This window comes from Ictalurus furcatus, chromosome 29 (assembly GCF_023375685.1).
Source record: "Ictalurus furcatus strain D&B chromosome 29, Billie_1.0, whole genome shotgun sequence".
Classification (NCBI taxonomy): Eukaryota; Metazoa; Chordata; class Actinopteri; order Siluriformes; family Ictaluridae; genus Ictalurus; species Ictalurus furcatus.
Window position 1 is genome coordinate 4,701,560 of NC_071283.1, and position 24,538 is coordinate 4,726,097.

Here is a 24,538-nt window from a genome sequence, read left to right on the forward strand (position 1 = left end):
AGTATCCTGTTGATGGATTGTACGGCCCTGCTGATATTCCTCCTGTACAAGAACAAGTCCTTCCTCCTCTGGACAAGCAGGAGCACACACTGGTAATAAATAAAAAAGCATTGCACTAAAAATGTATGTACTTGTTATGTAACGGGCGAGCAGGCGAAATATATCCATGACAGTACTTATAATGATGTCCTAACATGTGCTGACATTAGCATGTACTTAGCAATTCACATCCACCTCCCCATAACTGGGGTGACATTCGGCCTCAGGAGAAAGGGATGGCCAGAAGGGAGATACTTAGAGGAACTTTAAAATGTTATATATTTATATGTAGTACAATTGCATTTAGTATTGCACTTTGCTGTACAACAAATAATTACATTAATACCAACTGGTGAGCCATTAAGCATTATTCTTAATGGGGGGGGGGGGGGGGGGCAGGTTTAAATAGTTTTACTAAACAAATAAACAAAGCCATGTGCTGCTGCTTCATTGTTTTCTGGCTTTAAAAGTGGTCCTATTTGAAATGACAAAATGTATTTAATGCTTTAAATATGGCTCTCTTGTGTGTACAACAGAATAACTGGGGACCTAGTAGAAGACATCAGGGCCACAGATCCACAGATCCAAGTCCCTAGTGAATGAATTAAATATAGATCTACATCGTCAAAACAAAGCTTCCAACATTTATCATGCTTACAAGACTTTATATATATACATAGTAGCAAGAAAAAGTATGTGAATCTTTTGGAATTTCATGGTTTTCAGCATAAATTTGTCATAAAATGTGATATGATCTTCATGTAAGTCAAGGGTATTGACAAATATGATGTGCCTAAAATAAAAACACAAAATAAATAAATAAATTCTGATCCCTCATGTCTTTATTGAACACACTCATTCAACATTCAAAACGGCAGTGGAAAAAGTAAGTGAACCCTTAGAATTAATAAATGGTTGAACCCCCCCCCCCCACTCCCTTGGCAGCAATAACCTCGACCAGGCGCTTCCTGTAGCTGTGGATCAGACCTGCACATCGTTCAGTAGGAATTTTAACCCATTCTTCCTGGCAGAAATGCTTTAGCTTGGTCATATTCTTTGGACGTCTCATGTGTATGGCTCTCTTCAAGTCATGCCATAGCATCTCTATTGGGTTGAGGTCTGGGCTCTGACTTGGCCCCTCCAAAAGGCGGATTTTGTTTTTCTGAAGCCATTCTGTTGTGGACTTGCTCCGGTGTTTTGGGTCGTTGTCCTGTCCCATCACCCAACTTCTACACAGTTTCAGCTGACGTACAGACATTCTCACATTATCCTGAAGAATTGTCTGATATACTTGGGAATTCATCTTCAGCTCAATGATTGCAAGCTGGCCAGGCCCTGATGCAGCAAAGGAGGCCCAAATCATGATGTTTCCACCACCATACTTTATGGTTGGGATGATGTTTTCATGATGATATGCCGTGCCCTTTCTACGCCAGATGTAGTGCTGTGTGGTTTTTCCAAATAATTCAATCTTAGTTTCATCAGTCCACAAAACATTTTGCCAATACCGCTGTGGAGTGTCAGTGTGCTCTTTTGCCAACTTTAGCCGTGCAGCAATGTTCTTTTTAGTAAGCAGTGGCTTCCTTCGTGGTGTCCTGCCATAGATACCCTGCTTGTTCAATGTTTTACATATTGTAGACTCATGAACAGAAATGTTAGCCAGTTCCAATGATGCCTTGAAATCTTTGACTGTCATTCGGGGTTATTTCTTTACCTCATTGATGAGTCTTTGTTGTGCTCTTGGTGTCATTTTGACTGGGCGCCCACTTCTTGGTAGAATAGCAACAGTCCCAAAGTGTCTCCATTTGTAGAATGTTTGCCTAACTGTTTCAAAAGTCTTTGAAATCACTTTGTAACCCTTGCCAGCTTTATGTAAATCAACAATTCTTGATCGTAGATCTTCCGAAAGCTCTTTTTGGTGAGGCATGGCTCACATAAGCGTGTGGTTCTTGTGCAGCGCAAACTCCAAAAGTTTGAGGGGTTTTTACCAGTCAAAGTAGCTGTAGTCCACACCTCCAAACTCATTTTCTTAACGAGACTCCAGGTGTGCTAAAACCTGACTCCAATTAGCTTTTTTCAGGTCATTAACTCAAGGGTTCACATACTTTTTCCACAAGCACTATGAGGTTTTTTTGGTTGTTCTCAATAAAGACATGAAAGATCAGAATTTTTTTTGTGTGTTATTATTTTAGACACATTATATTTGTCAATACCCTTGACTTAGATGAAGATCAGATCACATTTTATGACAAATTTATGCAGAAAACCATGACATTCCAAAAGGTTCACATACTTTTTCTTGCCACTGTATATATATATATATTTAAAGAACATATTGAAACATATTGGACTCTAACAGGAAACATGGCAAGCACATCACACATGACACTGTTGCCAAACTTATTAACAAATTCAAATAGACTACAGACCAACCGAGAAGTGGACGTCCATGAAGATCCACTGATGAAGGCACAACCCATATGGTGCTGGCAAACATAGTCCCTTTTGGGAACCCCCTGTATATTCCCCAAGTAACTGATTTACTACAAATCAATGACAGACAAACAAACAAACAAAAAATAACAAAATCTGGATTAAAAAACATCTGGTGTTTCTAATGTTTTTATGTTTTCTGAAACACTATCCCAGAGGTTAAGATTGAAAATTCTTCATTGTCTGAATTGTGGGTAATCAGGATTAACAGTGCATCAGATGAGTGAAGCACTCAGGATGGACCAGGATGCTTCAGGACATCCGAAAAATCTTTGAAGCACTTGGATCTTTATAAATAAGACTTTGTAGTCAAGCCAAACTTAACAAAAGCAAACGTAATGTGTTTTAGTTCATGTAAATGTTGTACTTTCTTTTCTTGGTAAGGAAGGTGAACTAGACGAACTAGGTAAATGTTACATATGAACAGTGTAATCTAGACATTTTAAAAGCAATAGATTCCCAGCATCATGTAGGAATAGTAAATGCATTATTTTGGGATTTTTATTTTTTATTTTTTAAATGCAGTTGTATGGATAAAATGTCTGACTTATGTGATAAGCCAGGGGTTCCCAAACTTTTCCAAGGCAAGGCCCCCCAAATGGCATCAACATTTGACCGAGGCCCCCCTTTTGCAAGATGTCTTTTAAACACATTAAAAATACAGACTTCTGAATATATCCCCCCCCCCCCTTTTTTAAAAAAATAATAATTACATCTTACATTTTTACATTACATTAGATTAGGAATTGATTGTGTGTGTGTGTGGTTGTCTGAGAGTGAGAAAGAGAAAATCATGTATTTATTTATTTTTCACACCAAATTGTTGAGGCCCCCAGGGCGCCCCCTGGCGGCCCCCAACTTTGGCCCCCACTTTGAAAACCATTGTGATAAGCCATTGAAGTCCTGGTTTCACTGAAAATGGCCCAATCATTTATTAATTTAAATATCATGTTAAATAACAAATTAATGGCTGAAACAAGGGTCTGATGACAATTATTTAGAGATTGTGTCCATGCTTTTAAGAAGACTTCCAGCTTTTTGGTCCTCTTAACTCACCTTGTTGAGAGATTTGTTAAATTCTTCACTGTACCATAGGATAGATTTTGTAATGATTGTTTTTCTCATATGAGATACTACATTATACAAGGTGAAGCTCAGATTTATATTTAAGCCATCAGTCATTAGGTCAAGTTGAACTCTGTCTCCTCATGGTACAACGCATAATTCATTTGTGGCAGGTTGTCTATGCTGCAGCTGTGATTGGATCTGTAACGTCCTTGCTCACATTAATGCTAAACATCAGAATAAACAGAGTGTGTGATTAATCCTGTGAATAGAACCATGGTAATTGAAAATAACATCAATAGACACCAAACTTGATAGATTCTTTTTTTTTCAGATTAATGGTATTTATACTTAATACCTGCTATCAGGTTTCGGGACCACCACAATGTGGCTGAACCAGGGGCTGGCGGACTCTTTGATGATCCCATCCCATAGCATCTGTCACGATCTCCCCTTCTGGCAGTGCACTTGGAGAGATGAGAGGGCGCGCACATGCACGAGCTACGTGCACGAGTGCTCAGCGAGCGCATGCTCTGCGGATCTGGAAACTGTGACACTGACTATGTTTACATGGACAGCAGTAATCTAATTATTGACCTTACTCTGATTAAGATAATAATGTGTTTAAGGTGTTTACATGAGTCGCTTTTAGAATACTCCTGTCATGTTCCCGTCTTACATGTTATAGAACATAATTAGATTAACGGCACACATCATTACGTCACCGCGCCACGCCGACCAACGTCCCTCAAGAATTTCACATATCGAAATACAGTTCATCTTCATTATGGTACCGTATACAGTTTTGGGTGTTTTTATTTAATTTTTTTTTACGAACGTTTTAAGTGCAGTTAATTATTTATCATGCTATACGTGCTAATAGACAACTGCTTGAAGCCGTGGGCTGTGTCTCAAACCACGTACTTACCGTCTATATAGTAGCCGAGATACATGTATTTTTACCCACTACAGGCCTATAGAAGGCAAGTATGCGGTTTGGGACGCAACCGAACTCTCTTGTTTGCCATAAAATGTTGAGCACTGCCGTGTGTGATCGTGTTCTGTCGCAAAATGCGGTGCAAACTCTCACACGACGTTCATAATGTGATTAAGGTGTTTACATGTCTGTACTATACGTCCATAATGCGACTAAAACAGGAATACTCCACCTGTCTTAATTTGATTAGAGCTTAATTCAAGTATGACCTTAATTAGATTAAGGTAAGTAAAAATTGCTGTTTACATGGTAGTTTCTTAATCAAAGTATGGTCTTAATCGGGTTAAGAGTGGATTATTGTTGTCCATGTAAATGCAGCTATTTTTTACTGTGGACACGTGCATTTCTTTTGTTTCTTTTCTGTCTTCTTCCTGTTCTGTCATTGGTTGTGGTTCAAGGGTGTGTCTTCAGTGTTTTCAGCTGTCAGCACTTAACACTGATTATATGGGTGGCTGTGGCTCAGGTGGTAGAGTGGGTTATCCACTAATCGTAGGGTTGGTGGTTCGATTCCTGGCCCACATGACTCCACGTGCTGTCTTGCTTCTTGAGCAAGACACTGAACCCTAAGTTGCTCCCGATGGCAAGTTAGTGTCTTGCATGGCAGCTCTGCTACCATTGTTGTGTGTGTGAAAGGGTGAATGAGGCACAGTGTAAAGTGCTTTGGATATAAGTGCGCCATTTACCGTATGTTTGGTATATACCGCGTGCCTCTCTGCACACGGTGCGGAATATTAGTATAGTTAGATACGTTGTTTAAGTTGCCTTGATAGAATGGAATAGATTAGTCCATTTAGTCCACGCTGATTTTTCCGCTCCCGGTTTATAGTAATAGTTCATGTTTCTTGTTTTGTGTTTTGACCCTGTTTTCTGCGACTGCGACTTTTATTCCTGCTTTGCCCCGTTTATGCCTGTTTGCCAATCGCCCGACCCTTTGCCTGTCTTGACTACGTTTTTGGATTATGATTTAGATTTGTCTGCCTGCCCTTTAAATAAAAATAAACGTCTTTACCTGGACCTGCTTCCGTACTCAACTCCATTACATCTCGCGACGTGACAGCATCTAGCTGACTTCCGCTTTTTGGAGATCTTTTAGATCTCCATACAGGAAAAGAGTCCCATGAAAGTAACTGATAATGCAATCAGCAAAAATTGGTATACACAGTATAGGCTAGTTAGTTCTGTATTCAGAATTCATATAATTCGTCCATCTGTGTGCAAGTGTCACATGAACTCAGTATAAATACATCTGTTCCTGGAAGGCTCCAGAGTTTAGTAGACAACATACCTAAACAAACAGCATCATGGAGACCAAGGAGCTACCAAAAACGTCTGGGTGAGTTGTAAATGAGCTTTCTTTACAGAAATTAATGGTTCCAGTCAATCTGATTATATACAGGTGTGCAATCAAAACAGAATGGTCTGACCCATGAAGCAATTTCTCATTAAGATGTTGTGCTGAGCTAACTGGCCAGTGAGGCTATGTTGAAAATGTCCAAGGCCAGAACCATGACAAGTAAAACTAGACGTGCTTTTTACAGATAAGATTAAAAAATATATATTTTAGTTCTCCATACGGAGCATTGCAGAAACATTGTAATTCCTCAAAAAATCCCATAAAATTAACAGGGGTTTCCTCCACGTTGTCACGATCTCGCCTGCAGATGGCGTGGCGGCGGTGATGTGCACGGAGAGCCAGAGGGCGCATGCATGCACGAACCAGAGCAAGCACACACTCTGGGATTGCGTATGAACTATGGTGACTTTGTTTACATTGGACACGTGTGTTTGTTTTGATTTCTGTTCTGTCTCCTCCCTGTTTAGTTATTGGAGGATATTCGAGTTTGTGTCTCTATTATTTCCAGCTGCCTGAGTTAAAGTTTGATTACGTGAGTTATTTATGGCCCTTGTGTTGCTGCGCACTTCGTGCAGTATTATCAATGTTGAACTAGCTAACTCCGTTGTGTATGTGTTAGCCACCTGGATGCTAAGGGGTCATGTCTTCGTGTCATGTGTTTGTTCCTCGCTTTGAATCCAGTTCCATGTTTAAGACCTCGAGTATATCTTTTCCAGTTTAGACCGCGATTCCTGTTTGAGTTCTGGTGTGTAAATAAAGACTTTCATCTGCAATTGCTTCTGCTTCCATGTCCGTTCCATAAGAGAATACTGCACCTACAACGCGGAAGCAGCAGATAAACATGGACGCCACCAGGGCCACCTCATTTGCAGAGTGGCAATCGTTCTACGAACAGAGTAATGTGATAAACAAACACCTAGATCAGATTGCTTACTGGAGCAAAGAGCACTGCTGCCACAAGCCAGGCACCATGTTGCCTCCCACACAATTTCCCCTGCCCCCACTGCCATAGGACTACAGAGCACATCATGGTGGATAACTTTAGCTGGCCAGTATGGGGATTGAACCCATGGCGTTATTAGCACCGCACTCTAACCAACTGAGCTAACCGGCCTAGATGTAGATAGGTAAAATGTCCCTGGCTGGAACCATGACAAGTACAATTAGACTTGATTTTAACAGATAAAAAAAAACCTTTTAGATCTCCCTACAGGAACATAGCACTACAGAAACACTCCAATTCTTCAAAATCCCATCGAAGTAACCTCGGAATAACCTTAAACGACATGTGAATGTAATGCAATCAGCAGAAATGAGCAAATATGGGCTAGTTTGTTATGGTGCAGTTATTTTGCCTCTTCACCCTACACTGGCCCTGCTAGCTCACAAATTTAAACTATAAACTTAATTAAGCTATCTGACTTGTTCTTTGGAGAAATAACACAACAGAACTCACGAAGACTGGATTCAGACGAAGCAAGTTTATTTAGCAGTCAGCAAGACAGCAAACAACCCGAACTGGTCCCAGGGATACACGCCACATGAAGATGTAACTTGCACCAAAGTACCGTTGGTTACAAAGCTCTTTATATACGTTTCAGCCATGGCACCACATCTAGTTTTAACCAATCATTCACAGTTCCCTTTTGGGTGCGTCCTATCACAATCTTCCACATGTATCCCAGTTACATAATTTCCCATTATTTCTAATGGGCCCCAAGTTTTTCCAGTTAATGCAGCTGTGGATTTCCCATGATCTTTTTCTTGGTGTACTTTTCCCTCCCGCGAACGTCACTGTTTGTGTCATTGCACTAAAGGGCCTATATGTTTTCTACCATTTTGCTTACTGTTTATTTACTCTTGAGGCCCTCTCTTACCAAGGATGAGTGAAGGCATCACCCCTTCATCTCTCTTTTGCTGAGTCATGGGTGAGTGAGTTCCTTCCTTATCTATTCCTGTACTTATGGCATCTCATATCTCTCTTTTCTGCTGAGTCATGGGGGAGTGAGTTCCTTCCTTATCTATTCCTGTACTTATGGCATCTCATATCTCTCTTTTCTGCTGAGTCATGGGTGAGTGAGTTCCTTCCTTTTCTGCTGAGTCATGAGTGAGTGAGTGAGTGAGTTCCTTTCCTGCTGAGTCTTGGGTGAGTGCTCATATCTGCTCTATGTGTTTTGCGGCTTGCATTTTTTAATGTCTTTATGTGCTTTCCTGCTTCTAGATGTAAGATCCATCAATCCTGGTTCTTCTAGGCAGAACCCTGGTCCTCCCATTAAGAAGAAAAAGATGGATTATCACTCAAACATGCTTCACCGGACCTCTTCTTAAAAAGAGAAAGGTGGAACTCAACTCAGACACGGCTTACTGTGCCGCGTCTAAAGAAGAGATATGTGGATGCGTCCGCTCAGACATGTTATCGAGTGTCTTGTGGTACACAGACACCTCAGTGTCCCTCTACGTCCAAGTGTACCCAGGCTACCCAGATCCCCTGGACAGTGAACAGAAAAACTGTTTCTCCCAAGATCTTATGTGAAACCCGTTGTTGTTAAAATTAATAATTTCATGTATACTTTTACTAATACACGAATCCTGTTTCAAACCCATTTCTCTGTGTGTGTGTGTGTGTGTGTGTGTGTGTGTGAGAGTGTGTGTGTACTTTTGACTGCCCATGCATACATACTTTGGCTGTGCCTGTGGCCCCACTGCTCCTTTGCCCATTTGAATGTACACATAGCGACCTACACAAACACATAGACTTCACAAACCTATTCACCTTAACACTGATTTTCAGCAGCTTTTACACGTCAAATGAGGCTTCAATTCTTTATATTTATTACTCTAAATTTCTATATAACTTTCCTACATAATTTCCAACACAAGATGTCATCAGAATTCAAAATAAATGGTCAGTCCAAACAAGATTTCGCAGTTTATCGTTTGATATAGCTGTGCGCCTTTAACTTTGCCTAGACGAGACCATCCACCAAATTCAGGGCAAGGAGAACCAGGTAAGGAGGACATTAGTCAGGGAAGCAAACAAGCATTAAAGTTTAATTCTCAAGCAGCTTGAGAGATGTGCAACTCAGATTAGAGACGTTGGACAACCATAGCCTGGATACTCCTCAAAGCTGGGACTTATGAGATATTGGTGAGCCATATTAAGTCCCATTGGGGGTTTGGAGAAAGGGATGCTGGAAACTCACCAAAGGTGGAAAAACTCTCTCAACAGGCAGGTATTTTCTCCAGCATGTTGTGGGAAATCAGTTATAGACAGACAGCACATCATGGTGGACAACTTTAACATTGCCTAGACGAGACCATCCACCAAATTCAGGGCAAGGAGAGCCAGGCAAGGAGGACATTAGTCAGGGAAGCAAACAAGCATTAAAGTTCAATTCTCAAGCAGCTTGAGCGATCTGCAACTCAGATTAGAGATGTTGGACAACCATAGCCTGGATACTCCTCAAAGCTGGGACTTATGAGAGATTGGTGAGCCATATTAAGTCCCATTGGGAGTTTGGAGAAAGGGATGCTGGAAACATGTTCACAACAGGCAGTTATTTTCTCCAACTTCTTGTGGGAAGTCAGTAAAAGACAAACAGCACATCATGGTGGACAACTTTAGTTGGCCAGTATGGGGATTGAACCCATGACCTTGGCGTTATTAGCACCACGCTCTAACCAACTGAGCTAACCGGCCTGAATGCACCTAAATAAAATGTCTCTGGCTGTGACCATGACATGTACAATTAGACTTGGATTTTAAGAGATTAAAAAAAATCTTTTAGCTCTCCCTACAGGAACAGAGCACTGCAGAAACACTCCAATTCTTCAAAATCCCATAAAAGTAACCTCGGCATAACCTTAATCAACATGTGAATGTAATGCAATCGTCAAAAATTTGTACATATGGGCTAGTTAGTTATGGTGCAACAAGTTGTCATAAAAATACACATATGTAGTCAGTACAAACAGGATTTCTCAGTTTTTCTTGTGATGTACCTGTGTGACACTTTACCTGTGTGCCTTTAACTTTGCCTAGACGAGACCATCCACCAAATTCAGGGCAAGGAGAACCAGGTAAGGAGGACATTAGTCAGGGAAGCAAACAAGCATTAAAGTTTAATTCTCAAGCAGCTTGAGAGATGTGCAACTCAGATTAGAGACGTTGGACAACCATAGCCTGGATACTCCTCAAAGCTGGGACTTATGAGATATTGGTGAGCCATATTAAATCCCATTGGGAGTTTGGAGAAAGGGATGCTAGAAACTCACCAAAGGTGGAAAAACTCTCTCAACAGGCAGGTATTTTCTCTGGCATGTTGTGGGAAATCAGCTATAGACAGACAGCACATCATGGTAGACAAACTTTCTCAGTTTTTCTTGTGATGTACCTGTGTTTTAAGAGATTTTAAGAGATTAACAAAAATCTTTTAGATCTCCCTACAGGAACAGAGCATTGCAGAAACACTCCAATTCTTCAAAATCCCATAAAATAACCTCGGAATAACCTTAATCAACATGTGAATGTAATGCAATCGTCAAAAATTTGTACATATGGGCTAGTTAGTTATGGTGCAACAAGTTGTCATAAAAATACACATATGTAGTCAGTACAAACAGGATTTCTCAGTTTTTCTTGTGATGTACCTGTGTGACACTTTACCTGTGTGCCTTTAACTTTGCCTAGACGAGACCATCCACCAAATTCAGGGCAAGGAGAACCAGGTAAGGAGGACATTAGTCAGGGAAGCAAACAAGCATTAAAGTTTAATTCTCAAGCAGCTTGAGAGATGTGCAACTCAGATTAGAGACGTTGGACAACCATAGCCTGGATACTCCTCAAAGCTGGGACTTATGAGATATTGGTGAGCCATATTAAGTCCCATTGGGGGTTTGGAGAAAGGGATGCTGGAAACTCACCAAAGGTGGAAAAACTCTCTCAACAGGCAGGTATTTTCTCCGGCATGTTGTGGGAAATCAGTTATAGACAGACAGCACATCATGGTGGACAACTTTAACATTGCCTAGACGAGACCATCCACCAAATTCAGGGCAAGGAGAGCCAGGCAAGGAGGACATTAGTCAGGGAAGCAAACAAGCATTAAAGTTTAATTCTCAAGCAGCTTGAGCGATCTGCAACTCAGATTAGAGATGTTGAACAACCATAGCCTGGATACTCCTCAAAGCTGGGACTTATGAGAGATTGCTGAGCCATATTAAGTCCCATTGGGAGTTTGGAGAAAGGGATGCTGGAAACATGTTCACAACAGGCAGTTATTTTCTCCAGCTTCTTGTGGGAAATCAGTTAAAAACAGACAACAAATCATGAAAGACAACTTTAGTTGGCCAGTATGGGGATTGAACCCATGACCTTGGCGTTATTAGCACCACGCTCTAACCAACTGAGCTAACCGGCCTGAATGCACCTAAATAAAATGTCTCTGGCTGTGACCATGACATGTACAATTAGACTTGGATTTTAAGAGATTAAAAAAAATCTTTTAGCTCTCCCTACAGGAACAGAGCACTGCAGAAACACTCCAATTCTTCAAAATCCCATAAAAGTAACCTCGGAATAACCTTAATCAACATGTGAATGTAATGCAATCGTCAAAAATTTGTACATATGGGCTAGTTAGTTATGGTGCAACAAGTTGTCATAAAAATACACATATGTAGTCAGTACAAACAGGATTTCTCAGTTTTTCTTGTGATGTACCTGTGTGACACTTTACCTGTGTGCCTTTAACTTTGCCTAGACGAGACCATCCACCAAATTCAGGGCAAGGAGAACCAGGTAAGGAGGACATTAGTCAGGGAAGCAAACAAGCATTAAAGTTTAATTCTCAAGCAGCTTGAGAGATGTGCAACTCAGATTAGAGACGTTGGACAACCATAGCCTGGATACTCCTCAAAGCTGGGACTTATGAGATATTGGTGAGCCATATTAAGTCCCATTGGGGGTTTGGAGAAAGGGATGCTGGAAACTCACCAAAGGTGGAAAAACTCTCTCAACAGGCAGGTATTTTCTCTGGCATGTTGTGGGAAATCAGCTATAGACAGACAGCACATCATGGTAGACAAACTTTCTCAGTTTTTCTTGTGATGTACCTGTGTTTTAAGAGATTTTAAGAGATTAACAAAAATCTTTTAGATCTCCCTACAGGAACAGAGCATTGCAGAAACACTCCAATTCTTCAAAATCCCATAAAATAACCTCGGAATAACCTTAATCAACATGTGAATGTAATGCAATCGTCAAAAATTTGTACATATGGGCTAGTTAGTTATGGTGCAACAAGTTGTCATAAAAATACACATATGTAGTCAGTACAAACAGGATTTCTCAGTTTTTCTTGTGATGTACCTGTGTGACACTTTACCTGTGTGCCTTTAACTTTGCCTAGACGAGACCATCCACCAAATTCAGGGCAAGGAGAACCAGGTAAGGAGGACATTAGTCAGGGAAGCAAACAAGCATTAAAGTTTAATTCTCAAGCAGCTTGAGAGATGTGCAACTCAGATTAGAGACGTTGGACAACCATGGCCTGGATACTCCTCAAAGCTGGGACTTATGAGATATTGGTGAGCCATATTAAGTCCCATTGGGGGTTTGGAGAAAGGGATGCTGGAAACTCACCAAAGGTGGAAAAACTCTCTCAACAGGCAGGTATTTTCTCCGGCATGTTGTGGGAAATCAGTTATAGACAGACAGCACATCATGGTGGACAACTTTAACATTGCCTAGACGAGACCATCCACCAAATTCAGGGCAAGGAGAGCCAGGCAAGGAGGACATTAGTCAGGGAAGCAAACAAGCATTAAAGTTTAATTCTCAAGCAGCTTGAGCGATCTGCAACTCAGATTAGAGATGTTGAACAACCATAGCCTGGATACTCCTCAAAGCTGGGACTTATGAGAGATTGCTGAGCCATATTAAGTCCCATTGGGAGTTTGGAGAAAGGGATGCTGGAAACATGTTCACAACAGGCAGTTATTTTCTCCAGCTTCTTGTGGGAAATCAGTTAAAAACAGACAACAAATCATGAAAGACAACTTTAGTTGGCCAGTATGGGGATTGAACCCATGACCTTGGCGTTATTAGCACCACGCTCTAACCAACTGAGCTAACCAGCCTGAATGCACCTAAATAAAATGTCTCTGGCTGTGACCATGACATGTACAATTACACTTGGATTGTAAGAGATTAAAAAAAAATCTTTTAGCTCTCCCTACAGGAACAGAGCACTGCAGAAACACTCCAATTCTTCAAAATCCCATAAAAGTAACCTCGGCATAACCTTAATCAACATGTGAATGTAATGCAATCGTCAAAAATTTGTACATATGGGCTAGTTAGTTATGGTGCAACAAGTTGTCATAAAAATACACATATGTAGTCAGTACAAACAGGATTTCTCAGTTTTTCTTGTGATGTACCTGTGTGACACTTTACCTGTGTGCCTTTAACTTTGCCTAGACGAGACCATCCACCAAATTCAGGGCAAGGAGAACCAGGTAAGGAGGACATTAGTCAGGGAAGCAAACAAGCATTAAAGTTTAATTCTCAAGCAGCTTGAGAGATGTGCAACTCAGATTAGAGACGTTGGACAACCATAGCCTGGATACTCCTCAAAGCTGGGACTTATGAGATATTGGTGAGCCATATTAAGTCCCATTGGGGGTTTGGAGAAAGGGATGCTGGAAACTCACCAAAGGTGGAAAAACTCTCTCAACAGGCAGGTATTTTCTCTGGCATGTTGTGGGAAATCAGCTATAGACAGACAGCACATCATGGTAGACAAACTTTCTCAGTTTTTCTTGTGATGTACCTGTGTTTTAAGAGATTTTAAGAGATTAACAAAAATCTTTTAGATCTCCCTACAGGAACAGAGCATTGCAGAAACACTCCAATTCTTCAAAATCCCATAAAATAACCTCGGAATAACCTTAATCAACATGTGAATGTAATGCAATCGTCAAAAATTTGTACATATGGGCTAGTTAGTTATGGTGCAACAAGTTGTCATAAAAATACACATATGTAGTCAGTACAAACAGGATTTCTCAGTTTTTCTTGTGATGTACCTGTGTGACACTTTACCTGTGTGCCTTTAACTTTGCCTAGACGAGACCATCCACCAAATTCAGGGCAAGGAGAACCAGGTAAGGAGGACATTAGTCAGGGAAGCAAACAAGCATTAAAGTTTAATTCTCAAGCAGCTTGAGAGATGTGCAACTCAGATTAGAGACGTTGGACAACCATGGCCTGGATACTCCTCAAAGCTGGGACTTATGAGATATTGGTGAGCCATATTAAGTCCCATTGGGGGTTTGGAGAAAGGGATGCTGGAAACTCACCAAAGGTGGAAAAACTCTCTCAACAGGCAGGTATTTTCTCCGGCATGTTGTGGGAAATCAGTTATAGACAGACAGCACATCATGGTGGACAACTTTAACATTGCCTAGACGAGACCATCCACCAAATTCAGGGCAAGGAGAGCCAGGCAAGGAGGACATTAGTCAGGGAAGCAAACAAGCATTAAAGTTTAATTCTCAAGCAGCTTGAGCGATCTGCAACTCAGATTAGAGATGTTGAACAACCATAGCCTGGATACTCCTCAAAGCTGGGACTTATGAGAGATTGCTGAGCCATATTAAGTCCCATTGGGAGTTTGGAGAAAGGGATGCTGGAAACATGTTCACAACAGGCAGTTATTTTCTCCAGCTTCTTGTGGGAAATCAGTTAAAAACAGACAACAAATCATGAAAGACAACTTTAGTTGGCCAGTATGGGGATTGAACCCATGACCTTGGCGTTATTAGCACCACGCTCTAACCAACTGAGCTAACCGGCCTGAATGCACCTAAATAAAATGTCTCTGGCTGTGACCATGACATGTACAATTACACTTGGATTGTAAGAGATTAAAAAAAAATCTTTTAGCTCTCCCTACAGGAACAGAGCACTGCAGAAACACTCCAATTCTTCAAAATCCCATAAAAGTAACCTCGGCATAACCTTAATCAACATGTGAATGTAATGCAATCGTCAAAAATTTGTACATATGGGCTAGTTAGTTATGGTGCAACAAGTTGTCATAAAAATACACATATGTAGTCAGTACAAACAGGATTTCTCAGTTTTTCTTGTGATGTACCTGTGTGACACTTTACCTGTGTGCCTTTAACTTTGCCTAGACGAGACCATCCACCAAATTCAGGGCAAGGAGAACCAGGTAAGGAGGACATTAGTCAGGGAAGCAAACAAGCATTAAAGTTTAATTCTCAAGCAGCTTGAGAGATGTGCAACTCAGATTAGAGACGTTGGACAACCATGGCCTGGATACTCCTCAAAGCTGGGACTTATGAGATATTGGTGAGCCATATTAAGTCCCATTGGGGGTTTGGAGAAAGGGATGCTGGAAACTCACCAAAGGTGGAAAAACTCTCTCAACAGGCAGGTATTTTCTCCGGCATGTTGTGGGAAATCAGTTATAGACAGACAGCACATCATGGTGGACAACTTTAACATTGCCTAGACGAGACCATCCACCAAATTCAGGGCAAGGAGAGCCAGGCAAGGAGGACATTAGTCAGGGAAGCAAACAAGCATTAAAGTTTAATTCTCAAGCAGCTTGAGCGATCTGCAACTCAGATTAGAGATGTTGAACAACCATAGCCTGGATACTCCTCAAAGCTGGGACTTATGAGAGATTGCTGAGCCATATTAAGTCCCATTGGGAGTTTGGAGAAAGGGATGCTGGAAACATGTTCACAACAGGCAGTTATTTTCTCCAGCTTCTTGTGGGAAATCAGTTAAAAACAGACAACAAATCATGAAAGACAACTTTAGTTGGCCAGTATGGGGATTGAACCCATGACCTTGGCGTTATTAGCACCACGCTCTAACCAACTGAGCTAACCGGCCTGAATGCACCTAAATAAAATGTCTCTGGCTGTGACCATGACATGTACAATTACACTTGGATTGTAAGAGATTAAAAAAAAATCTTTTAGCTCTCCCTACAGGAACAGAGCACTGCAGAAACACTCCAATTCTTCAAAATCCCATAAAAGTAACCTCGGCATAACCTTAATCAACATGTGAATGTAATGCAATCGTCAAAAATTTGTACATATGGGCTAGTTAGTTATGGTGCAACAAGTTGTCATAAAAATACACATATGTAGTCAGTACAAACAGGATTTCTCAGTTTTTCTTGTGATGTACCTGTGTGACACTTTACCTGTGTGCCTTTAACTTTGCCTAGACGAGACCATCCACCAAATTCAGGGCAAGGAGAACCAGGTAAGGAGGACATTAGTCAGGGAAGCAAACAAGCATTAAAGTTTAATTCTCAAGCAGCTTGAGAGATGTGCAACTCAGATTAGAGACGTTGGACAACCATAGGCTGGATACTCCTCAAAGCTGGGACTTATGAGAGATTGGTGAGCCATATTAAGTCCCATTGGGAGTTTGGAGAAAGGGATGCTGGAAACTCACCAAAGGTGGAAAAACTCTCTCAACAGGCAGGTATTTTCTCTGGCATGTTGTGGGAAATCAGTTATAGACAGACAGCACATCATGGTGGACAACTTTAACATTGCCTAGACGAGACCATCCACCAAATTCAGGGCAAGGAGAGCCAGGCAAGGAGGACATTAGTCAGGGAAGCAAAGAAGCATTAAAGTTTAATTCTCAAGCAGCTTGAGCGATCTGCAACTCAGATTAGAGATGTTGGACAACCATAGCCTGGATACTCCTCAAAGCTGGGACTTATGAGAGATTGGTGAGCCATATTAAGTCCCATTGGGAGTTTGGAGAAAGGGATGCTGGAAACTCACCAAATGTGGAAAAAGGTTCTCAGGTTGAATGAAACCAATGACCCTTAGTACAAAGCACTCCATTTGGTGGAAACCATCACTGATCTTCATCTAGAGAACACCATTCTCACAGTGAAGCGTTGTGGTGGAATCATGTTGTAAGGATGCTTTCATCAGCAGAGAATGGGAAACTGGTCAGAGTTTTTGGGGACATGGAGAAGAAGCATACTGGCAAATCCAGTTTGAATGTTTTAGAATGTCCCAATAAATGTGCAGACCTGAATCCAATTGACAATCTATGGCACATTTTGAAAATGGGGCTTCAGGTAGTTACATGAATACAGCTACAACAGGCTGCAGTGCTTTCAATCAAGGAAATCTCCATAATATCCTGTATAACACACAGTTGTTTTTGTGGGAAATTTGTTTCAGGCTAACATGACATCACAATGGATCATTTTTAGTGGCAAGTATGTAGCTCAAACCTACGACCTTCACATTGTTAGGACCGTGCGCTAACCAATTGAGCTAACCCATTCCGTATAGAGTTCCCTACAGGAACAGAGAATTGCAGAAACACTCTAATTCTTTAAAATCACTCCACAAATCTGGGCTTTATGAGAGATTGGTGAGCCATTTGAAATTCCATTTGGTACTGTTAGCTCTGGGGCTCCATGGTGCCCAAAAGGTTCCTCTTTCTATATGTGCATTGCATAAGTCATGTCAGTATGATTCACAGAAACTGTGTTTTGTTCACCTCTAGCATGGAACATATTAACCCTACCCTATACGCCTTCTATAGCCATATATATACACACACAGTCATCAATTACTTAAATATGAACACCAGTATCCCTGCTTGTCATTGCAATTATCCAATCAGTCAGTCATTTGGTTCACAATGCATAAAATCATGCAGATACAGGTCAAGAGCTTCGGTTAATGTTCATCAAACATTAGAATTTGGAAAAATATGTGATTTCAGTAACTTTGACCGTGGCAAGTTTGTTGATGCCAGATGGGCTGGTATGAGTATTTCCGAAACTGCTGATTTCCTGTGATTTTCAGATACATTTTCAGATTTCATGAGTTTGCATACAAGGATGAGAAACAAAAATCAGTGAGTGGTAGTTCTGTGGAGAGTAACACTTTATTGATGAAAGAGGTCAGAGGAATATGGTTCACGCTGACAGGAGGCTACGGTAACTAAAAAAAACACTCTTTACAACCACTGTGTGCAGAAATGCATATCAGAATGTACAATACATCAACCCTTGAGGCTGATTGGCTACAACAGCAGAAGGTTCCACTCCTATCAGCCAAGAACAGGAACCTGAGTCTACAGTGGGCATAGACTCACCCAAACTGGACAGTTGAATACTAGAAAAACATCACCTGGGGAAGGAATCTGCCTGCATCTATTAATACTATTTCTACTACGCAACTGTACTTTTTTAATCCAGAACTTTAAAGGTTGCTTCAGTCTGTCCCTGTGTGGAAAGCCTAAAAGGTTGTGTAGAACCTTGTGTCGAAACTAGATTGCTTCACTATCATAGCAGGTTCTAAGTAGACAAGATAAGATAATACTTTATTAAACTCATAGGCAATTCCAGTAGAACCACTTCAGGAAGCAAGGAGCCCCTAATTATCCAAAGAAGTATTCCTGTAGAATCTTGGACCAGGGTTGGTGTTTGGTGTTTGTACATATCAAAACATATTTTGTAATACCAATACAATACAATACCAGTACAATTCCAGTTCAGTTTCTGCAATGAATATCAAATTATACTCAGCATATTGGAATTGTAAACAAAGTTCTCAATAAAGAATTTTAGATTGTCTTGTTCACTATACTAGCCATTAGGCATCTGTGGGTCACCAAGTTTACCAACTGAAGTTACTTCAGGTTTTGTTCAAGACTTTCTTAGTCTGACAAAATCCATTTTAATCTGGAAATCTAGCATCCCATGTAGTGGGAATGTTTCAATTCACTGGATCATGTTTTTCACACAAGTGAGCTGTCTTTTGGCCAAGTCAAAAAGGAAGACTGAAAATACAAAAGCTATTTCACTGTAAAATTTCTTCTCAGTCATTCAATTATCATTTTCGTATAGTGTGTACTACAGCTCAAGCTACAAATGAAATGCACAGGTTCCTTTTAAAATAGGTATTAAATATAAATACCATTCACCTGAGAAAAAAAAAAAAAAGAATATCAGTTTTGGTGTCTATTGGTGTTACTTTAAATTCCCAATTTTAAAATGTCTAGATTAAACTATTCATAGGTAACATTCACCTAGTTTGTCTAGTTCACCTTCCTTACCAAGAAAAGAAAGTACAACATTTACATGAACTAAAACACATTACATTTGCCTTTTAAGTTTGGCTTGACTACAAAGTATAAAAAAGACTATAAAGATCCAAATTGTTTTGCTTCAAAGATTTTTCTGATGTCTTGAAGCATCCTGGTCCATTCTGAGTGCTTCACTCATCTGAGGCACTGTTCATCCTGATTACCCACAATTCAGACAATAAAGAATTATCTTAACCTCTGGGATAGTGTTTCAGAAAACATAAAAAAAAAAAAAAAAAACATTAGAAACACCAGAGGTTTTTTAATCCAGATTTTATTGTTATTTTTTGTTTGTTTGTTTGTCTGTCGTTGATTTGTAGTAAATTATTTTTCTTTGGGGAATATACAGGTTGTTCCAAAAGTCTCCATACATAAGGGACTATGTACGCCAGCACCACGTCGGTTGTGCCTTCGCTGGTGGATGTTCGTGGATGTCCACTTCTCGGTTGGTCCGCAGTCTATTTGAATTTGGTTATAAGTTGGGCAACAGTGTTGTGTGTGATGTGCAAGTATTGTAAGCATGATAAATCTTGGAAGCTTTGTTTTGACGATGTAGATCTATATTTAATTCCTTCATTAGGGACTTGGATCTGTGGATCTGTGGCCCTGATGTCTTCTACTAGGTCCCCAGATATTCTGTTGTACACACAAGAGAGCCATATTTATAGCATTAGAAACATCACAAAAAGAACACATCTAACACAAAAGAGGACACATCTAAACTAACCAATCCTAGTTGTTGGTTATTGCTTTTCTTCAAATTGACTTAAGTCCAGGGAATCTGCTTAAATTTTGTCATTTCAAACAGGACCATTTTTAAAGCCAGAAAACAATGAAGCAGCAGCACATGGCTTTGTTTATTTGTTTAGTAAAACTATTTAAACCTGATCCCCCCCGCATTTCATTAAAATTGCATATTGACACTCCATGTACTTAGAATAATGCTTAACGGCTCACCAGTTGGTATTAATGTAATTATTTCTTGTATAGCAAAGTGCAATACTAAATGCAATTGTACTACATATAAGTATACAACATTTTAAAGTTCCTCTAAGTATCTCCCTTCTGGCCATCCCTTTCTCCTGAGACCGAATGTCACCCCAGTTATGGGGAGGTGGATGTGAATTGCTAAGTACATCCTAATGTCAGTACATGTTAGGAAATCATTATAAGTACTGTCATGGATATATCTCGCCTGCTCGCCCGTTACATAACAAGTACATACATTTTTAGTGCAATGCTTTTTGATTTATTACCAGTGTGTGCTCCTGCTTGTCCAGAGGAGGAAGGACTTGTTCTTGTACAGGAGGAATATCAGCAGGGCCGTACAATCCATCAACAGGATACTCTCCAGCTGAAAGAAGACAAAAGACCAACAGGTAATCAGGTAACACCTGGCCACATGTCAAATTATAAATATTACAGCTATACAACACTAAAAGATGTTATATATAAAATCCTTTTTTTTTTTGATAGAGATAACAAATCATTTCTGTAAGTTGTTCTGAATAAGGGTGTCTGCCTAATGCAATAAATGTATATGCAAAAAAATGTCTACTGTGTTTAAATATCTACTAAATATATTATTATTATTATTATTATTATTATTATTATTATTATTATTATTATTATTATTATTATTAATAGGACAGGGACACTGACTGGAGTTGGATGTTGTCATTTAAATAGTTCTTACCAGGCATGAAGGTGCAATATTGGTCCTCTGACAGTCCAGCCATCCCTGGAAGCTCTATCTGCTGAACATAAAGCAAGCAGTAATGTGATACACTGTGGTGTAGTGTAGGTAGTGTATGAATCAACATCATAATACTTAAACACTTGTTATACCTGGCCCTGAGCGCTGGGAGTGAATATCTGCTCCTGGTGGTACACGTGGGAGGATGGGATAGGGTGTGGCAGGTCACCAGCTTCAACCAACGGTCCAGAGCAGGAAATAGTGTCCCAGCTGGGGTAATACACCTGTGGCAGGACGGGAAGAAACAAAAAGAGTTTAGGTTATGCTTAAGAGACCTAACTAGGATAATCAGTTAACTTCCTCTGTAGAACTCTTTAATGTATTGATGTAATAATGTATAGTAATACAGAATGAGAGAAAAGACATAAATAATTCTGTTATTAACTGCACATTCAAGATTGGTATAAAAACATAATTTCTGACCTTAAACAGGTCTACAATTAGAATAAAAACGGTCTTATACCTGAGCAGGCAGGATGTAATACACCTGGCCTTGAGTGCTGGGGGCGAACTGCTGTTCCAGGTGGTAAAAGTGGGGGTCAGGGACAGCGTGTTGGACATCACCAGCCTCAACCCACGGTCCAGAGTTGGACGAATCCCAGCTTGCGTAATACGGCTGTGGCAGGACGGGAAGAAACAAGCAAGGTTTGGGTTAGGCTTAAGAGACCTAAATAGGAGTATCAATTAACTCACTCTGTAGAACTCTTTAATGTAGAGATGGAATACAGAATGAGAGAAAAGACAAAAATAATTATGTTATTAAATGAAAATTCTATATTGGCATGAAAACATAATTTCTGAATTTAAACAGTCCTACAATTAGAAGAAGAAGAAGAAAACAGTCTAATACCTGGGCAGGCAGGATGTAATACACCTGGCCCTGAGTGCTTGGGGTGAACTGCTCTTCCTGGTGGTAAACGTGGGGGGCAGGGACAAGGTGCTGGAAGTCACCAGTCTCAACCCACGGTCCAGAGTTGGACGAATCCCAGCTTGCGTAATCCGGCTGTGGCAGGAGGGGAAGAAATAAACAGGGGTAAGTTAGGCTTTGGAGACATAAATAGGAGTATCAATTCCCTTTGCTGAACTTTTTAATGAAGGCAGGTAGTATTGTAATAAAGCATGAGAGAAAAGTCAATAAATATATTTGTGTGTGTGTGTGTGTGTGTGTGTGTGTGTGTGTGGGAGTGTTGTATGTCTGATTACAAAATCAAACACACAAAAAAGATTTAAACTATTGATGTTTGAGGGAAGTCTTGAAGTTTATTTACAGACAAAATAAAGAGTCAAAACATTTTCTACTTCAAAACAGGACAATATTTGTTTTGTCTGAGGTTTGCTACATTTGTCATAAAAATGTAGAGCAGGATTAAAATAATCTTATTTCTGCAATTTTTATTTAGGTTCTACAGTGCAAATACAATATTTGTATAAAAACATAACTTCTGAACTCAAACAGTCCTATAGTTAGAATAAATATGGTCTAATACCTGGTCAGGCAGGTTGGTATAAACCTGGCCCTGAGTGCTGGGAGTAAAGTGCTGCTCCTGGTGGTACACATGGGGGGCCGGGACAAGGTGTTGCAGGTCACCAGCCTCAACCCGCGGTCCAGAGCTGGAATCCCAGATGGAATCCCAGATGGAGAAAAGTGGCTGTGGTGGGAAGAAACAATCAAGGTTTTTAGTTTAGACTTTAAAGACTACTGATTTTACATTTCAAGTTCTAGCCTCCAGCTAAGCTACAAAAAGAAACGTCTGCCATCAGAGTTCTTTCAACATTTGTTGAATGCTAGAGACCTAGTTACAGTAGGACAGATGAATTCCCACTGCAGGAAGTTTTAATTAGCCTAACTGATGTAATGTGAGAATACAACTCTAGAGAAAAAGACAGAAATATGGATAAGTAACCCGGGAAACGATCAGGAGGTTTCCTGTGTGCACAGCATAGTGTTGGGAATCAATGAGTCAAATCATTTTGCTCGGCTCGCCGATAAGAGCCGACTCCCATACAGCGTAGTGCCATTTTAAACTAAACCGGAGTATTTTAAACTATATTATGATAGTTAAATGTTTTGATTTGATTACAAAGAGTGCACAACTACAGAAAAAGCTCATATATGCGAGATGACTTCAACATTCAGCTCAAAGGAGCCGAATCAACGGAGCCGAATAACTCCCAAACGACAGAGCATCAGGACAGAAGAGATATATTAGGCTGCTGGGAAAAGAGGAAAACGACTTCATGGCTGTTTATTTCCAGTCATCTTAGGCCTCATGTTAATGAGAAAGGAGAACGATATGATATTGGAGTGATTCAGTCATTTAAAAAGCTGGGATGCTGAGGGGAAAATCCTTATCTCCTTTACTCAGTTGCTCTATATGTTCAGAAAGCCTTTTCACACGGTACACAGTCACCACCGAAATGATTCACTCTACACAGATCTAGATATTTCACTTCGTGTACTACAAGGATGTATCGTTTCTGTTCAGTCTTCGTGATTAAGGATTGGTCGCCCCCTCTTGGAGAGAACGGAAATTGTCACAGAGATAGTGAATATTTCAATAACCCCTGTCCTTCCTAACAATAAAACTACATATGAATAGTTACCGTTAAGTTTTACAAAACGACGTTTCAAAAATCGCTTAACGGCCTTATTTATAACACTACTCTGTCTGCTCAAAGCTTACCATTTCTTCAGAAGATGACATTCGTGCAGGAAAATGCTCAGATTAGTGGTAAAGATGTTAAAAAGGTGAATAGAGATGTTCAGAAATGTAAAGATTTGCTCAAGAGATGCGAGGTTTGCTGAAAGGATCCGATCGCAGGCGAGTTGTGAGTTGGAATACGTCAGAAGTTGTAAATATTCAAAAAATATTCTAATATTCAAAAAACAATACCTCCAGCACCTAGCAACCTCCCCCCTCCCCCTTACTTCACTATCAATTCTTGTAAACTCAAGACATTTAAGTCATTATCATGTGAGAAATATCATATTTTCTGCACAACATAATGACATAATCCCAATGCACAACACAGTCACATTCATAAGGAAGTTATGAATGTTTAGATGCACATTCATAAAGTTTTCATTGGTGCTACTACACAAATGTGCTTAAAAATGCATCATTTGAAAACACATCATTCACATTTCATATAGATGTGTTCACACATAAACAAAAGAAATAGATAGAAATGTTTATTTAATGAAAATATTGATGTATTTTTTGTGGATGTAACTCAGTAGTGTGTTATTTTCTAGATAATTAAACCTAAATTGCTTAGTAAAACAGCAATTAAAATGAGCATTGATTTTGGCCTGTGACATTTATTCAAAGCAGTTAGAACAACTAATAACTCTCCTGTAATGGAATTTAACAGTGAAGATTACATTTATATCATATTTATTGTATTACATTCATGTGATACATATGGTATCACATGTAGTATACAGATTAGTGAAGTGTAAAAACAGTTTTTGAACATACATAGGGGACTATGTACTCAGCACAAGGTCGGTTATGCCTTCGTCAGTGGGTGTTCCTGGACGTCCACTTCTCTGTCGGTCTGCAACACTTCCAGTCTTTTTGAATGTATTAATAAGTTTGCCAACAGTGTCGTGTGTGATGTTGTGCTTGCCATGTTGTAGTTGGCTTC

At 40.0% G+C, this 24,538-nt stretch overlaps 1 protein-coding gene and 5 non-coding genes across 6 annotated transcripts; all 6 read right to left on the bottom strand.

Moving 5' to 3' along the window:
* Window positions 1–9,574: 9,574 nt before the first annotated feature.
* On the bottom strand, window positions 9,575–9,648 carry trnai-aau (transfer RNA isoleucine (anticodon AAU)). The gene has a single exon. It is a non-coding gene; the product is annotated as a tRNA-Ile (tRNA).
* A 1,646-nt stretch (window positions 9,649–11,294) lies between these two features.
* On the bottom strand, window positions 11,295–11,368 carry trnai-aau (transfer RNA isoleucine (anticodon AAU)). The gene has a single exon. It is a non-coding gene; the product is annotated as a tRNA-Ile (tRNA).
* A 1,646-nt stretch (window positions 11,369–13,014) lies between these two features.
* On the bottom strand, window positions 13,015–13,088 carry trnai-aau (transfer RNA isoleucine (anticodon AAU)). Its single transcript has one exon. It is a non-coding gene; the product is annotated as a tRNA-Ile (tRNA).
* A 1,647-nt stretch (window positions 13,089–14,735) lies between these two features.
* On the bottom strand, window positions 14,736–14,809 carry trnai-aau (transfer RNA isoleucine (anticodon AAU)). Its single transcript has one exon. It is a non-coding gene; the product is annotated as a tRNA-Ile (tRNA).
* A 999-nt stretch (window positions 14,810–15,808) lies between these two features.
* Window positions 15,809–15,882, bottom strand: trnai-aau (transfer RNA isoleucine (anticodon AAU)). Its single transcript has one exon. It is a non-coding gene; the product is annotated as a tRNA-Ile (tRNA).
* An 861-nt stretch (window positions 15,883–16,743) lies between these two features.
* Window positions 16,744–24,031, bottom strand: LOC128604494 (uncharacterized). Its single transcript, XM_053619662.1, has 8 exons — window positions 23,572–24,031; window positions 22,375–22,536; window positions 21,738–21,890; window positions 21,351–21,503; window positions 20,980–21,111; window positions 20,828–20,888; window positions 20,388–20,485; window positions 16,744–19,767 (listed from the first exon to the last, which is right to left on the bottom strand). Exons 1-8 carry the CDS (start codon window positions 23,590–23,592, stop codon window positions 19,708–19,710), a joined length of 840 nt encoding a protein of 279 aa, XP_053475637.1. The 5' UTR covers window positions 23,593–24,031; the 3' UTR covers window positions 16,744–19,707.
* Between the last annotated feature and the right edge of the window lie 507 nt (window positions 24,032–24,538).

Bases quoted from the DNA above. Each gene is read 5' to 3' on its own strand.
- LOC128604494 (XM_053619662.1), bottom strand. From the start codon at position 23,592: ATGTCATCTTCTGAAGAAATG. The intron at 22,537-23,571 runs GTAAGCTTTGAG...TTCCCACCACAG, and splicing joins TGTCATCTTCTGAAGAAATG to CCACTTTTCTCCATCTGGGA. The intron at 21,891-22,374 runs GTATTAGACCAT...CTCCTGCCACAG, and splicing joins ATACCAACCTGCCTGACCAG to CCGGATTACGCAAGCTGGGA.